The 15,838-nt window shown below is 36.5% G+C and overlaps 1 protein-coding gene across 2 annotated transcripts in view; it reads left to right on the top strand.

Annotated features, from left to right (window-relative positions):
* Positions 1–15,838, top strand: part of SCAPER (S-phase cyclin A associated protein in the ER) — a 157,812-nt gene that overhangs the window by 69,334 nt on the left and 72,640 nt on the right. For both annotated transcript variants that reach the window (XM_032194784.1, XM_032194785.1), the window contains exons 22-23: positions 4,294–4,359; positions 14,449–14,575. In XM_032194784.1, coding sequence (XP_032050675.1) covers positions 4,294–4,359; positions 14,449–14,575 — 193 coding nt within the window. The remainder of the gene's footprint in view (positions 1–4,293; positions 4,360–14,448; positions 14,576–15,838) is intronic.

Here is a 15,838-nt window from a genome sequence, read left to right as displayed (position 1 = left end):
TATAGGTTTTTAGAGAAAAAGTAAAAATGAGTTAGTATATTAATATAAGTCAATAATGATACATTAATTTTCAAAAATACAAAATTTTACAATTTTTATCATTTCTGATTTTTTTTCCTCTTTGAATGATCAAATTTAGTGTCTGAACTTCACATTTGAACACACTGTTGAATTTGGATAATACATTCTTGCAGGTTCCTAATTTCTCAGGGTGGATTTTTATTCATGTTACCTGTTGAATTAATGCAGGTATTGGGTCCAATTTTAATTGTTTCTCAAGACCTACTTCTGTTGAATTTAGTCAAAGGTTTGTCAGACCTAGGAGTAACAGTTCAAATAATAGTTTGTTATTGGCACTGGGTGTTGAAAAAGGGTTTTGGAACATTTTGAATTCTGATGTTTCAGACTGCTGGGTGAGTCAGCATAGCTGTCATAAAAATTTTAATTAAAGCAGACATCATTTTACAAAGATGTACTAATGAGAAATACAGTGGATGTTTCAAAATCTAGGAGGAATTAAATTGGAGAGACATGAAATTTACATTTTTTAAGCTTGTTTTTAGTTGACTAAAGAGTGACTTGACTTTTCATTGCTCTCCTTGAAGAGAACATTAAATTGACGATTTCACCATGAAACTTATGTATACCATGTAACATTGACAAAAAAAAGCTTACTAATAAAGATGTCCAGTAGCAAAATGGAACAAAGTTTGTTCTATTTCAAACAAAAAAATGATGAGGAAAAATAAAATCCATTTAGGAGATTAATTTTAACCATGCGAGGCCTGCCAGTCTTCTACAGTTAGTATAATTGACAGTTGAGTAATAGTAATAGGCCTAGTAATGACAACTACGGCCTTGGATGTTTGGAGGTTTGCTGTAATCAGAAAATGATAAAGCGTTATGTTATGTACTGCTGCAGCCTCACTTGAAGTACTGCATGCAGGTTTGGGCACTACAATATAAGAATGACCTAAAACTATTACAGAGCTTCCAATGGAGGGCTGCAAGGCTGGTGAAGGGCCTAGAGTGCAAGGCCTGTGAAGAATGCCTGAGGCCCCTTGGTTTGCTCAGCCCAGAGCAGAGCAGGCCAAGGGGAGGCCTCATGGCGGCCTGCAGCCTCCTCGTGAGGGGAGCGGAGGGGCAGGCGCTGAGCTCTGCTCTCTGGGGACAGCAACAGGACCCGAAGGAACAGCATGGAGCTGGGACAGGGGAGGGCAAGGCTGGATATTGGGAAAAGGTTCTTCAGTGAGAGCGTTGTCGGGCACTGGAAAAGAAACCCAGGGAGGGACATGGTCACAGAACCAAGCCTGCTGGAGTTCAAGGAGCATTTTGACAAGGCCCTCAAACATAAGGTTTGATTTTGGGGTGGGCCTGTGTGGAGCCAGGAGCTGTACTTAGTGATCCTTGTGGGTCCCTTCCGTTTGGGATATTATATGATTGTTAAAGCAGTTAAAGTAATGATCTCACAATTACAATATGAAACGCTAAATTAAATAATTTAGAGTGTGTCTACTATGTTTCTGCTCAGCAATCTGAACAGTAATACAAGCAGATTGCTGGGAGTTACTGTACAAAATCAACTGAGACCTTAAATGGAATATATGAAGTCCCTAATAATTTATTGTGGGTGGTTATCTATAAGCTGTGTTTTAGCACATATTTGCAACTATTCCTCTTCTTCTAAAGAAGTAGTGGTAACAAACCCTCCTATACCTGATGGCTTGAAATTACACATTCATTTCTGTTCCAAGGAAGCTGTGATATTTAAAATTTGAAATAACTAACTGCATTAAAATAGGTCCTGTTTCTCTCCTGAGTTTCTTGCTCCTAAATCAATATAACAATATGAAAGCTACAAAGGGCAAAGGTGAATGAGGGAACAAATTGTCATCACCGGGTTATTAGATATGTTGAGAAGTTTTGTTAGTCTTATTAATAATATTTATAACCCTAAGCTGTTAAACTGATGCCATAGTAACAACTGATATATAGCTAAATAAATTATCTCAGGTTAACACGCATGTGCTGCTATGAGAAGAATACTTTGGTGCCTGCATGGCAAACTGAGGCCTGCTGAAACCTAACCCCCAGCAACAGAGGTGGAGTTACCAAGTAGGAAGTGCATACAGTTGAGATAAGCTCTGCAATGGATTTAAAGCACTTCTGTCATGTTCTTTGGTAACAGATATTTTAGGTGATTATTCATGTTTGACTGACTCGTCTGTACAAAACTCAAAGATAAAATATGTTGTTTCTGGCTAAGAGACAGGAAGGAAGGCAAAAGGTTAATAAGGGAATCTCACCTCCATGTTTAATACTAAATTCACTTGTGATTAATAGCTTTATTAATGATCCACAAATCAGAACTAGTACTAATTTAACAGTATTTGCATGTGGCAGAAGTTGTTTAGGTTAAGCAAGCTGAGGGAAAATTTGAGTAGCTTTGGAAAACTTGATCTTGGATGAAGAGAGAATATAAAGAAGTGTGGAGTATATGTATCTGAGAGAAATAGTGAACTATTTCTGAAACTTTTAGGTTTTAAATGAGCACTCTCAACCCTAAGAACAAAATGACTGTTACAGATTAGTAAAGACGTTTGAACAGTTGCAGTTACAGCCAAAATCAAAATGTCATGTTGCTGTGTTATGTTGATGATTTTTTTTCTAAAAATGACGTAGAACATTGTCTCACCTAGCTGAAAGGACCTTGATAAAGTAGAAAAATACAGGAAAAGATTATGAGGTTACAAAAAAAAAAAAGCTTTCATGAAGAGAAGTTGAAAAGACAAAAAGGCTGGGAATGTTTATTTTAAGAAGTTGTGAGGAAAGACCTGATACAATAGTAAATGAAATCAATGCTTAAGATTTATTAGGAATTAAATCTTTACTAAATTGGTGTTTTGTAGTGGAGCAATAAAACACATTTCCCATTGGAAGCCATTGGCAAAATCTTGGATTCGGAAAACAAACCACCAAGAAAAGAAAACAGTTGGATGTTTGTAAAGCTAGCAAGAATGCCAACTAACAATGGTTAATGTTCAAAATACTTAGGAAATTAATACTAAACAGCGTTTTTATGGGTCAAAGTTGACCTGAAGCAGATGTTTTCTGCTTCTGTCTTGAGGGACTTTTGGCACCTTCCTCTGGGGATTCTTATGGGTGCCACTCGTAGAGACAAATCACGTATCTGGTTTAGTCCAGCATGACAGTGAGGTTTCCTTCAGGTGTGGGTACAGCTTGCCAAAGTCCTGACTTGTGAAGAGTTTTCCCAGCTGTGAATGAGGTGCTACTCATTCATCTGAGAACAGAACCTCAACAGACTTGAACAGCAGTTCTGCCTTAAGGCTCTAGAGGTCTGTGTTGTATCTGTGAGGTCTTCATTTCAGAAAAAAAAATTGAAAGAGCAATTTCAATGGATCAAATGTTTTTAACATCCAGATGCTTTTAGTGTCTGCTGGATGTTTTTTCACAAGGCTCTGGCTCTGAAATTTTATTTTTTCCCGTGTCACTGTGGTGTGTGGTTTAGTTTTACTTCATGAAGTTGGGGGGATGTTATAAAGTGTTACAGGATTACCACTCCGAGTCCTGTTTTGGTTGATGAGCTGATGATGATTTTCACCTGCTAGTTTAGGCTGGTTGCAGTCAAAACAATTGGTGAAAAAGAAGTCCTGTCTCTGTCTTCCTGCATTTTGGCATATGGCCAGTGTAAATAAGATTTTAAGTGTCTAAACAGGTATGTGATTATAGGTCCTGTTTCCATTTCTAACAGTAAAAGAGCCGTTAGTGGAAGTATTTATTTCTGTGCTGTATGCCCAACAAGGTTCATACCGTTATAAAATGGACATTAATTTCATTAAAAATACCTCTATAGCTGTAAATAAAACAAATAATTTGTTAATTATAATGTCTGTGTTGTAGTATTCTGATCTACACCACCTGTCTAAATTACTAATATTTTCATTAGATGAATGAGTTAATTTTATAATGAAGTAAGTTTCTACAGTTCTTTCCTTGTTATTGTATATGGTGTTTTAACATTTGTCACCATACTGAAGGTCAAATTAAATCCACCATTTGTGTACTAATGTTATACTAAATAGTATTAATAAATATTAGTTGTTAGTGACTAGTAGTTAAACATCTGTATGCATTATGGTAAGGCAGAATTGTCAGAAATGGCATGACTTATTATGAAACAGAAAAATTGCAAAGGCTAGAATTATCTTGCTGATATTCCATACGGTATGCTTTAGATGATAGTCAATAAATGATTAATATTTCTTCCTCCAGGGCAAAGGAATATGAGAGTTTGATGGAAGCAAAAAATGCCGTCTCCGATTCCCCATTTAAAGCCAAGTAAGCATTTTACTTTACGTATTTTAGACTTTTTTTTTCCCCTGTCTGTAGCAGAAGTGCTTCTGAAATTTCCAGTGGAGTGTGGTAAGGTTCCCATTCAATATGGGATGTACTGTCATATTGAATTACAGATTAATTCCTAACATGAAAGGTCAGATGTTATAAATGCCTTTTTTTTCTGGAGGCACTGTATATCTTAAACCATGTAAGATACAATAGAAAGAGAGCATACATTATCTCTTTATTACCTAGAAGCAAGAAGGACTTAGTACTTAGTACTCTTCAACCAGCTTAGTACTCTTCAACACGGATTGTGAAAATTCAGTACTGGAATTATGGAACTGAAAAATTTATGTGTTACCTCCCTTTGGTCAGAAACAAAGGTTCATATGGTGAACCCAGGTATTTTAGTGCACATGTGTCTTAATCTGACATTGAGCTTTGTAAAGAGTAGACTATTTATTGTCAAAGATAAGGCACAGATGAAGGCAGTGGATGGTAAAATTAAAACAAGCAATTATCACTGGCAGATTTCTCTTCCTTAGGATGAAACTGAAAATTAGTCAGCCTTTTCTGTGTGATTGCATTGAAGCTGTTTGGCAAAAGATGCAGAATATTTGGATTCCAAAAAGTTCTTGACAAGTTTTTTCTTGCCAAAGGTTTTAGAGGAATCTGTATAGCTGTGGTGTAAGTAGGAATCAGTTCAAAAACTGAAAAGAAGTGGAGATGCCTGATCAGTCTTTGCCAAATAGGGAGGTTACTGGTAGAATTCAGCAGTCGTACAATGTTCAACGTAGTCACAAGGACTTGGACCAGAGGGCAAACAGTGAGATGGCACGGTTTAACCACTTTGTGAAGATACTCAGGATAATAGGGACAAGAGCTGATACTGACTAATAATTTTGAAGAGAGACAGTAACAAAGCAGTAAAGCAGCAGGTGAAATTCACTGTATATGAAGGGCTACACAGTGTCGGGGACACAGGAACTCAATGCTACCTTCACATATAAACTGATGGGCTTTGAACTTACGGAAGTGATACATAGTTCCAAGAAAATACTAGCTCCGTACTCCTAGCAGTTAAAGCAAATCCTTTGTTAAAATTATTTAGACAGGTGCAAAAACAAAATAAAGAATGTCATTATGTACAAATCATCTACATCTTTTGAATGCCATGTGCATTTCTGCTGCTTTATCTCAGAAGGGATATACTGGAATTGTTGAGAATTCACAGGGAGAAAGAAAGGAAACAATAACTTCTGGTATAACTTCTCTGTTAGGGACTAAGTACTTCTCATTCTGGAGAAAAATGTAATGGCGGGAGGAAGTTACAAAGGAGGTATGTTACGGAGATCTACAAGGTCATAAATAGTATGGAAAAGATGGGTGGTGACTGATTGCTGTCCCTCCAAGGGCCAGAATGAGGGAGCATGGGATGAAGATCAGTGGTTCTTAGTGCTGTGTGTAATTAGATATACGGAACTCATCGACAAAAAGATGCTCAAAGTTTACCTCGCATGCATAGCAGTTCAAGAACACCACATCCAGCTCTAGATATTCCTAAACTGAAAAATGGGGGGCAAGAAAAGGATTAGTAAAGAGGATTGTGTATGTTTACCCTGTTCTTAGTTTTCCTCAGGCATCCATTTACAGTTCTTTGTTAGGGTAGCAGGCGGGTGGTAAACCATTCCTACAGTTGTGCTCAAGAAGCCTGTGGAAGGTCAGTCAGGCTGTAGTGGCTCAACAGTTGGATTTAAATACCTTCATCCTAAAATGATGACGATTTTCTGGGTTGGGGATGTTTGTCTTCAGGATGAGGTAATAACCTGTACCAGATTCTGTATGTTTTCTTGTTGCTTCTATCATTTGTAAATTGCTGATACACTTGAAGCTAGCGATTTTTAGAAGTTCCTATTGTTTAAGATGTTCAGATCCTTTATTTTAGGCTCCCCTGGTGCTTGTATGACTAACATGTAAGCAGTATCTTTCACGTAGTCTTTTTAGTAGTTTTAAAACCTGCTGCTGAATCTCAGTATGTGTTTTAATCAAAAACGTTGCTGAGGTTTAACATAAGAAAATGAAACATCTCCACCAGATGGCACACCTGCATAAACACATTGGGAAAGAAGGTTCTGTTGGCTTTGTTTCTTAATTATCAGCACTTCAATTTTCAAGATTAATTTCATGGTGGATTAGGACTTCTAAATTTGTAGCTTCTATGTTTTGCTTTTCTTTGCTACCAGAAAATAAAAACATTAGGTTCTAGTTGTCAGCAGAAATGTGGTGTGTTTGAGCAACTGACAATACTGAAAAGCTGTAGCTTTTCCATGTTAGTTTCTTTCTGACTTTTGATTATCATCAGTGACATGTTTTATTCAGTTGTTTCAATAGCAGTGCAACAGAAACTCAAGCAAGTTGCTTTGTTTGTTATATCTTGACTAATTCTCAATCTATAGTTTTTATTTCTCAGTGAAATGCTAGGGTACTTTCAGGCAGAATCTTCTGTTTCACCTGCTTTTTTTATTGCCTTCCTTTGTTACCTCTGTTTTTGGAACATCCTTAACTTTCCTGCATATTCTCAGTATCTGAATGGAGTAGGTGGTGTAATATGGGGAGGTTTCAAATACGTTTGTGGATCCTTCTTTTGGTTGCCTCCTACCTTTTCTTTATTTTCTCAGTCAGTGGATTCATTTTTCTATTTTGAAACCAGTGTCACATTTATTCTGACATAATCTAAAAAATAAGAAATATGAGAACTGAAATGTAATTACAATTAAGGACTTAATTTGCATGTTGCACTCTGAGCACACATGTCCATAAGGTAACCTGTTGCAGTATTTTGCAACCATAGCATTTGGTGAGATTGTTTTTGTTCTTCATTTCTTGTATGCATCCTGCCTCTGGATTAATCACTGAGGTTAGAAGGCCCTGTCTCACATTCTGAGGATGTTTATAGTTCTGGCCCTGTTCTGAGTGCAGGGAGGCTGGAGTTACAAGTCCCTTCAAAGTGATGATCCTAGGGAAAGTGCAAGTAGAATCACCAGTATATCCACATGGTTCACATCTTGGCTGCTTGTAGCACTGCATGCCTGGTGCTGCACCAGCACCTGTTACGGCTGCACCCTGTTAGAAATAAACTACTGTGGTGGCCACGTTGTAGCTTGCTTTCATCATAAAGCTAAGATAATATAAAATGGAAGTATGGAAGTGAAGAGTAGCCTTCTCTCTCTTTGTAAAGGATAGAGTGAGAGGGCAAGACATCTTACGAGTTTAAGACCAGACCATATCTGTTTATGTGGATAAACAAATGAATACAGGAAAGAATAATTTTTCTTGACGGAACTAAGTACAGGATCCTACTTTACTAAGAAAAATAATAAGAAGAAGTAGCTGAAACAGTATTAGATCTCTACTGAAATGTTATTGTATTGAGAAGCTATGAAATAGTTAACAGTTGCCTTTTTAGCAAGAACACAGTGTACTACTATGAGCTACTATTAACTGCTACTGTACCTGGCTGAGACAGAGCAAATCTTTGCCAATGCTAGGAGTTCTAACAGCTATCCAACACATGCTCTGAGTAGATCTGCAAATTTAATGAGAAAAGTCATGTCACAGGGTAAAGGGTGTAAAAACTAAGAAGGCTAAATTTGTTCTTTGTGTCAAAACAAATGCCACTATGTTTTCTTTATTTGGAAGGAAGGTTTGATGTATTCAAATTTGGTGGAAGCCTACTAGTGAACAAAGAAACAACTTTTTATCAGTTGGCTGAGCTTAGAATTGGGAAAAAAAAAAAAAAAAAAAAAACTTAAAAATTCCATTTAAAACATGACACAGTTGGTAGATGTGTTTGTTCACTTAACAGAAGCAAATGAATTTTAGAATGAGATCATTAAATGCAACTTTCTGGTATGTTTCCTTGCTTATGTCATGTTTCTTTAACTCCTCCTAGCCCCGATTATGTCTTTGTAAACAACTAGAACAATTTATGGAATGCAATTTATCTGATTTTAGTTGTTAGCCATGTCAGTTGTTAAAGAAGAAAGACAGAACCCAGAATTAGTCTTTGGCAGGTAAAAAGCCTTTTTAGATCACCTTTAAGATTAAGCCACCTTAATATTATGAGACCACTGATTTCCTGCTGCAGCTCCTAGATTGTTTCAGTAGTTCTTGTTAGTGTATGGTTTGTGGGCTTATAAAAACATTCACTGAGGAAGCAGTGATTCAAGTGCTTTCTAAACCTCACAAATAATACAAATATCAAAAAGCAGAGAATGTTTATCTTGCTTTGGTAGACATGGTATGTGTGCTTTTTCCAGTTTGAGTACGGAATATACTGCTTCTTGAGGGGGATTGTAAAAGGCTTTAAGTGTTTCTTTTCTAGAAACAGTTCTGGAAGATGCCTGAAACTGTTTTGTTTGCTGTTTTGTTTTGTTTTCTAATTAGTAACTACACAAAAAAAATTCTTTCTTAATGTAGGCGAAAAAATAGATCCAAATGTTGCTTTACTTGCTTGGTGTCTTGCTCTCTGACCAATCTCCCGTAGAAAGCCCTTTCAAGAAAAAGTGCTGCACTCATTCTCATGTGGGAATGGCCATTCTGTTGCTCCATGGCTTTTTTCAACTGTTCATTAGCTGGTTGGTCATTGGTTGCACTTAGGTTGTTTTATAAAAGCCAGGGGACACTTGATGCATTTGTGGTATTAATTCGGATTCTCTGGGAACTGATCTGAAGGTAATTACTTAGCGTCCAGTCCTCAAAGTTAGCCCATCAAAACATGCATACTCTTTCTTCTTGCAGCATCCTTTGGTATCCATCAGAGCAGGTTTTTAAAAGGGAAGGAAAAAGCTTTTGTAAAGTAAGAGTGTTGGTTGCATTTATTTAATATCTATTATTCCAAAAGCTGTATGTTTGAGTGTTAAAGCAGTCTGCAGTTAGGAAAGCATAAATGTAATCCATAAATACAAGCAGGGAAGGTAAGGTAATGAAAGATTGCCTAATGGGAGTTAGCAGGATTGCAGGAATTTTTAAAATAAAAATATAACCTCCCTAATCTAATACTTCAGCCACTTTCTCCTCTCATTCACAAAGGAATTGTTTCGTTTTGTTGTTGTTGTTGTTTTTTTTTTTTTTTCATGTGTTTTTTAATTCCTCCTTTTTTAAACTACAAAAAGGGGCATTTCAGATGGTCTGAAAGAACCACTATTCTGAGAAAGGCCTGAAATACAAAAAGAGGAGTCAGGAATGTAGTGTGGAGTTTGTTCTTGCAGAGCCTCAAAGATAAATGCCTTCAATGACATAGTTCTTTCTTTTTTTTTTTTTTGTGTGTGTGTGCAGTATATCAGTGTGTTCACAAAACAAATGGACGTTATAGGTTTTCTTGGTGTAGTAGTCTAGTTTACAGTTAAGTCAGTTATAAAATATTATGCCACAATACTGATTAGTGGGGAAAAATGTCTGAAGCTGGAAATATTTGTGCAAAATTTGTTTTTAAACAGCTGTATGATCTATAGAAGAGCTGAAGTATAAAATAAAATTCAGTTAAATTTAAACAAAGGTAAATATCTGGTCTCTGATTGGATGGACAGCAGGTGCTATTTTCAGAGAACTGCTGGAGCATTCTTATAGCGAATGAAATTAATTCAGCAAATCTTTTTAGCAATTTTGCCACCAGTTTTCAGGTAGCTTCCATTTTTGAGACTAATGAAGATGTACAAAGCTGCATATTTAGGCATCTAGCTATGTTGTTAAGTAGAGTGGTGTTTTCCATTGCGTTCCTAAAGCAATTAGAATGTGTCAGGTATGCCACTGAGTATGTTACTTTGCTGCAGGGGTAGTACAGAATAGTGCAGGGCTGTATGTTGCTTTAGGAGGATACAGCATAACTCGGGTTTGGGCTGGGCAGGAACTGCCACAGACTTTCTCAGTTCTCTCCAGGCGCACGCTGCACGGGCAAGAATTGGGGCTGTGTGTCCAGCTGGCATCTGGCCGCCCTCAGCAGGAGCGCACAGGAGGAGTAACCAGTCTCTGCCACTTGTACTGATCCTTCCGGGCATACATTCAGCATGCAGCCAAGAAATCATGGATTTAAATGTGGAAGTGCTGAAATACATTGATGTTATTTCAAGGTGGTTTGGTGGTTCTGTTTTTTTGTTTCTTTGTTGTTTTTTTTTTTGAGATTAAATGTGACCTATAAATATTGACAGAGATCTTTTTCCTTTAGTCTATAAAATATATTAAGCCTGCTAGAAATATTTAGCCTATGCTAAAACCAAACCCTTAATTTTACAATACTTAGTTGTAACTTTATTTACATATTTTCTCTATAAACCTTTGACTATCCATCATTTTTCTATTTGCAGTGCAAAAAGACCCGATCATGTATTTGTATTTGCTGAACATGCTATTTATCAGAGTGTAACATTCTAAACCCAATCTGTGCCTTATGTCTTTTAGGATATTTCTTCCACATTCTGAATTATTTCTTTGGAGGCAATGCTATAACATTTTAATTAGTGGGATGTAAATAATTTTAGATAAAAAGGCATAAATGTTAACTTTCCTTTTTATTTAGCCAAATAAATTTTCACTCACTTATTGTTCCCTCCATGGCACATTAAACCTTGGAGGAATGCAGATTCTGAGATGGAGTGAAAATTAAGTTTTTGTTCTAAAGATGTTTGGATTTGGACTCAGCAATATTTCCTCATAGTCCTTGAAGCAGGTGTTGATACCATGATGTATTAATCTACTATATGAACAAAGGGTGTTCTCTTTCCAGATCTGTTTATGGCAATGATTAATTCTATATCCAAGTACAAGTCATCTTGCATAGATTTCTAGTCCTTTGAAACAGTCTTAAAGAAAATAATTCTTATTTTTCTGTGATGCTGCCAAGAGGTCAGTGTAAAGGATATTAAATTAAAATAATTTCTCCAAGACTCACTCAGTGAGAGGAGGGTTTTTTATTTCCCATCTCTTCCCCATATGATCATGAAGCATACTTTACCCTTTTTTGGCAGAAGACCAACGTACAATATGATACGAAGATGTAAGAAGTAATTCTTTAATGCAGCACAACTGGAAATGTTGTTCTTCATGTTCCTTATTTTGATGCTGAAAACACAAAGTTTGTCTGTTGGTAGAAGCTTTTCAGCAATGAAAACATCAAGAAACTGATCAATTCTACTTCATTGATTAGATAGGCTTTCAAAATTGTGCATATAAAATCATTTAAGAAATCTAGATATTTTTGTCTTAGACTGTATACAAATCTTGGGATGGGTATAAGAGAAAAATTCAATGCAGCATCTGGAAAGAAGGGATGTTCCAATAATTAAGTAGTTTGTTATTAGTGCTCAAGAATGTCAATTCTGTAAGTGAAGATCATTCCAGAAGAAGAAACTGGTTTAAGATAGTATCTTAATTTGGAGAAAAGGGAAATGCTTGAGAAATTAACAAAGTATTATTTGGCAAAAGAGGATATATGTTCTCACTTTTCTAACATTTTCTAACTTCAGCGTGATGCAAAATGAAGTATTTATTTGTTCTCACAACAAAAGGTGACCACTGGTGCATGAGGAAAGACAGGAATTTCAGTATGTATGAAAGCTCTTTCCAAGACTGAAGGGAAAGGGAACTTGTCAACAGACAAGGCAATGTAACACAATTATTTTTTATTCAAGTCCTTTTTAGTAATGCCTTGATCAACCATACACATTTTGTGTGCTGATGGCTGATGAAACATCTTTTCTGTCTCATCAAGAGAGGTTTCAGACTTGTCATGTAGGAGAAGAGTTTTTATTTTCTCTCTAATACTAAGATTAGGAAAAGTCCCTTTCTTTAGCCTCTGTGCTTAATCCTGGTTGAATTCCATTCCTCTGATGTTAAATGGAGCAAATGGAAACCTGTCTTGCCATCTTCTGTCATGGAGCTGCACACAGTGTAGTACGTTGTGTTTTTTTTGTTGTTTATAAATGCTTTAATCATAGAATTTGGGTACATGTTTCCAAGGGAAGTCATCTTTATTTTTGTTTAATGCACCAGGATATTGCCAAGAAAACAGCTATTTTAAACCCCACAAGAATACCTGAAATACCTAGCTTCTAGGTTGTCTTTCTGCAGCAATTCAGTTTTTCATCAGTGCTACAATCCACTCCTTAAGCTCAGTGGCGTTGGCGGTCATCTGATTTATTGTCAAAGTCCTGCAGTTATTTGGCTTTTAATTTTCTTTCCCATTTTAGCTCCTGGTTTACTGTGTTAGACAGAGTGTTTCCTCCAACTTCATTTTCCACAGAGGAAACAACCGTGCAGAAAATTTTGTTGGCCTTAATACCCCTTTATTTTTCTTGTCATAGAAAAATCCACAGGCTGAATATTAGTGGAGTCAGCTGACCAGATGATGATAAGTCCAAAACACAAAATTCTGCAAATCATTTTTATTTGTACTTTCAAAACATATCTGTATTTCCAGTGTCTTTTGAAAGCTTCTTACAAATCTCTTAATTTCTTTAAAGAAAAGATACAGAGTACCTGTTTCCCACTGATTAAGTAGAAACTCTGTTCAAGTCTTGTCCCAAATGAATATTCCATATTTTGTGTTGTTGGTTTTTTTTTATTAAACACATGACTGTTGTGGTTCATTCTCCAGCCATTCTGTCTCCTGTCTCACCTCTAGAACAGTTAAGGCAATCTTTTTTTTCCTGTTACTCTGTCACTTTGTGACTGCTTTCTGGCCCTTTCACACTGATGTCCCATTTTATGATATGCATTGATATCTTTCCTGCAGGTCTGTATTTACTTTTAGTCACGACACTATTTTCTTTCTCTCATGCTGCTCAGTTACCAGCTTCTTCCCACTTCCAGTACAAATTGTTCTACTAGCTCAAACTAAAGGTTCAGCAAGTGCAGCAGAGCTGTCAGTAGCACTAAGACAGTGGCTTGCAAATAGTGGCAAGTACTGACTGATACTTCCTCACTGCTTCTCATAATCCCGTGGTAAGGGACCCTGTTTAGCATTTTTATCACCTGCCTATAGTGCCTCTACAGATGTAGAAGTCTACATGCGAGCTAGTTACTGATTTCATATTCAGGGCAAGGAAAAATGTATTGAGTGTGCTTTATTTTACACTCTAGGAGGAGATGAGTGGTGCCTTGAAACTGTGTATTGTTCCTCACTGCCAACAAGAGAGCATAGCTCAGAGGTAGATATGTAAAACTGAAATGAGTCTGAATCCATGTGTATGTGCATCTCTCCCACCTCTGCATTTTGGCTTCATTACTGACCCTCGTTAATGGAATGCCCTTTCTGAGGTAGCCTGCAGAGTCACTAGTTTTCATGTGTTCAAATAAACCTGAACAGCTATTTCTTTTATGATGCCTATAAGAAATTAGCCAAGTAGTCTGCTGTTCTGTTTCTCTTATTCATCTCAAGAGGGAACTACTCAGATAAGTGGGCAGGAAAAATTGAGCAATGGAGGAAAAGAGCATATTGAAAAGTAAGATGACTTCCAATACCTAAAGTGGGCCAACAGGAAAGGTGGGGAGGGACTCTGTCAGGAAGTGTAGTGATAGGACAAGAGGTAATGATTTAAAACTGAAAAAGGGTTGATTGAGATTAGATATTAGGAATAAATTCTTTACTGGCAGGGAGGTGGAAGTAGGTGATCTTGATTGAAGGTCCCTTCCAACCCAAACCATTTTGTGATTCCTTGACAAAAACTAGCAGGATAAACTGTGGAGGGATAATAGGGAAATTAACTTGTTTGAGCAATTAAATAAATTAAAAAATAAATAAATAAACATAGGACTAATGAAGAATTGCCATTATGGTATACCATTCACATTATTTCCATACCATTTCCCTAAAACAGCTGATAGTGAAAAGTCATAGACACTCAAAGCTGACAGTGCCTGCTTGCTGTGTTGCACACTTTAGTTGCTGTTCAGTATAGATGATATTTTTACACCGATTTTCGTTGTTGTTTTGTTGAAATGTATTTACTGGGGTATCATTACAAAGATGAAATTTTCCATGATTTGGAGACATTTTTGTTGTTTTAACTGCTCTTTGTTTTCTGTTTCATGAAGGTTACAGCGATTAGCAAAAGACCTTTTCAAGCACCTCCAGATGCAGGATAGTGGTTTGTTGGCAAACAACAAGGTTTCTGCTCTGGACCGGACTTTAGGAGAGATCTCTCGTATTCTGGAAAAAGAGGTATTGTGACTATTACTGTCTGACATGATCAATCTATAAACTGTGTTGCCCTCAAGATCAATTTGGATTTGGGAATGTTTTAGATGTTTATTGATGAATACTAATGACTACTATAGTAGAAGCTTGAAGTTTCAGAGTGTATCTGAAGGGAGTTCAACTGTCTAAGTGAACAGAGAACTCTGTTCGTAAGAGAGAACTCTATTTCTAGCATTGTGCATTAATTAATGCATTTGTTACTAATTTTGAGAAGTTACCTAATAAAATGTAGTAATTATAAATATGTATTGGAATTCCTGTGTTACTAGGTATCAGTACTTCAGGATTCAATTTTTTATTTAAATGTTAAATTTAATGACAAGGAGGCTTTGAAAAGAAAAACAGTGCAAGTTTTCTTTTTTTCTTTCCCAAATACTCACTTTTTTCATCAGGTAGGTTCAGGACTCTTGCTATGAGCTTGATGCATACACAGTATGGTGTGTTCTAGTTACTAGTAGAATATGAATATCGTTTTTTTAAATCAAACAACAACAGGATTGTATGAATTTTCTAGTCTGTTTACATGGGATTTCTAGTGTCATCATTTCTGATCTGTTAGTAACTCTAGATAAGTCTATGCTTCTACCACAAGTAAACAACATTTAAGCAAGTGGATTTGGCATGGATTGTTTTCCAGTTATATTCTCTAGTATTTTAGAAAACCATCTGATTTAAGTAGAATTTAAGCTAATTTTATGAGACCAGGCAAGTGATTTTGTATTTCTGGAAGTATAAAAGCTGATTCAAGCTTGAACATTTCTGTGATGGGTATCATGAAGTTTAACTTTGTTATGTTAGATTGTGCCAAATAGGCTTTCCTTTTACATTTACTGAAGTTTAAAGATTAGTAAAAACAGGCATGTAATGTAAAAGATATAATTCTGTATGATAAAGCGTGTGCTATTCATTTCCTAATTTGTGCTAACATATACCAACCTATGTTAATAACTGGAGTTGCACTTAGGAGTAGAGGAAGGTTGGTAAAGTGAGGATAAACACTTGTTTATCCTGTGCCATTTGTCCTCTTGGTACAACCAAGGGAACCAGTGGAAGATTTTGAGCTTTCTAATTAGGAGGCCAGCTCTGTTCTGCCAGGAGACCCAGCACATATTAGAACAGCTTTTGCTGTGGTATTTCAAAGATATTTTGAGTTTGGCTGCAACCCAGACTGGCTAGTTGTGTTTTTTTCTGTTCTCATCTTGCTTCCTACAGCTGCAATGGCTTGCA

This window comes from Aythya fuligula, chromosome 11 (assembly GCF_009819795.1).
Source record: "Aythya fuligula isolate bAytFul2 chromosome 11, bAytFul2.pri, whole genome shotgun sequence".
NCBI lineage: Eukaryota > Metazoa > Chordata > Aves > Anseriformes > Anatidae > Aythya > Aythya fuligula.
The sequence above is the reverse complement of the archived record's forward strand: the minus strand, read 5'-3'. Positions and strand labels throughout refer to the sequence as shown.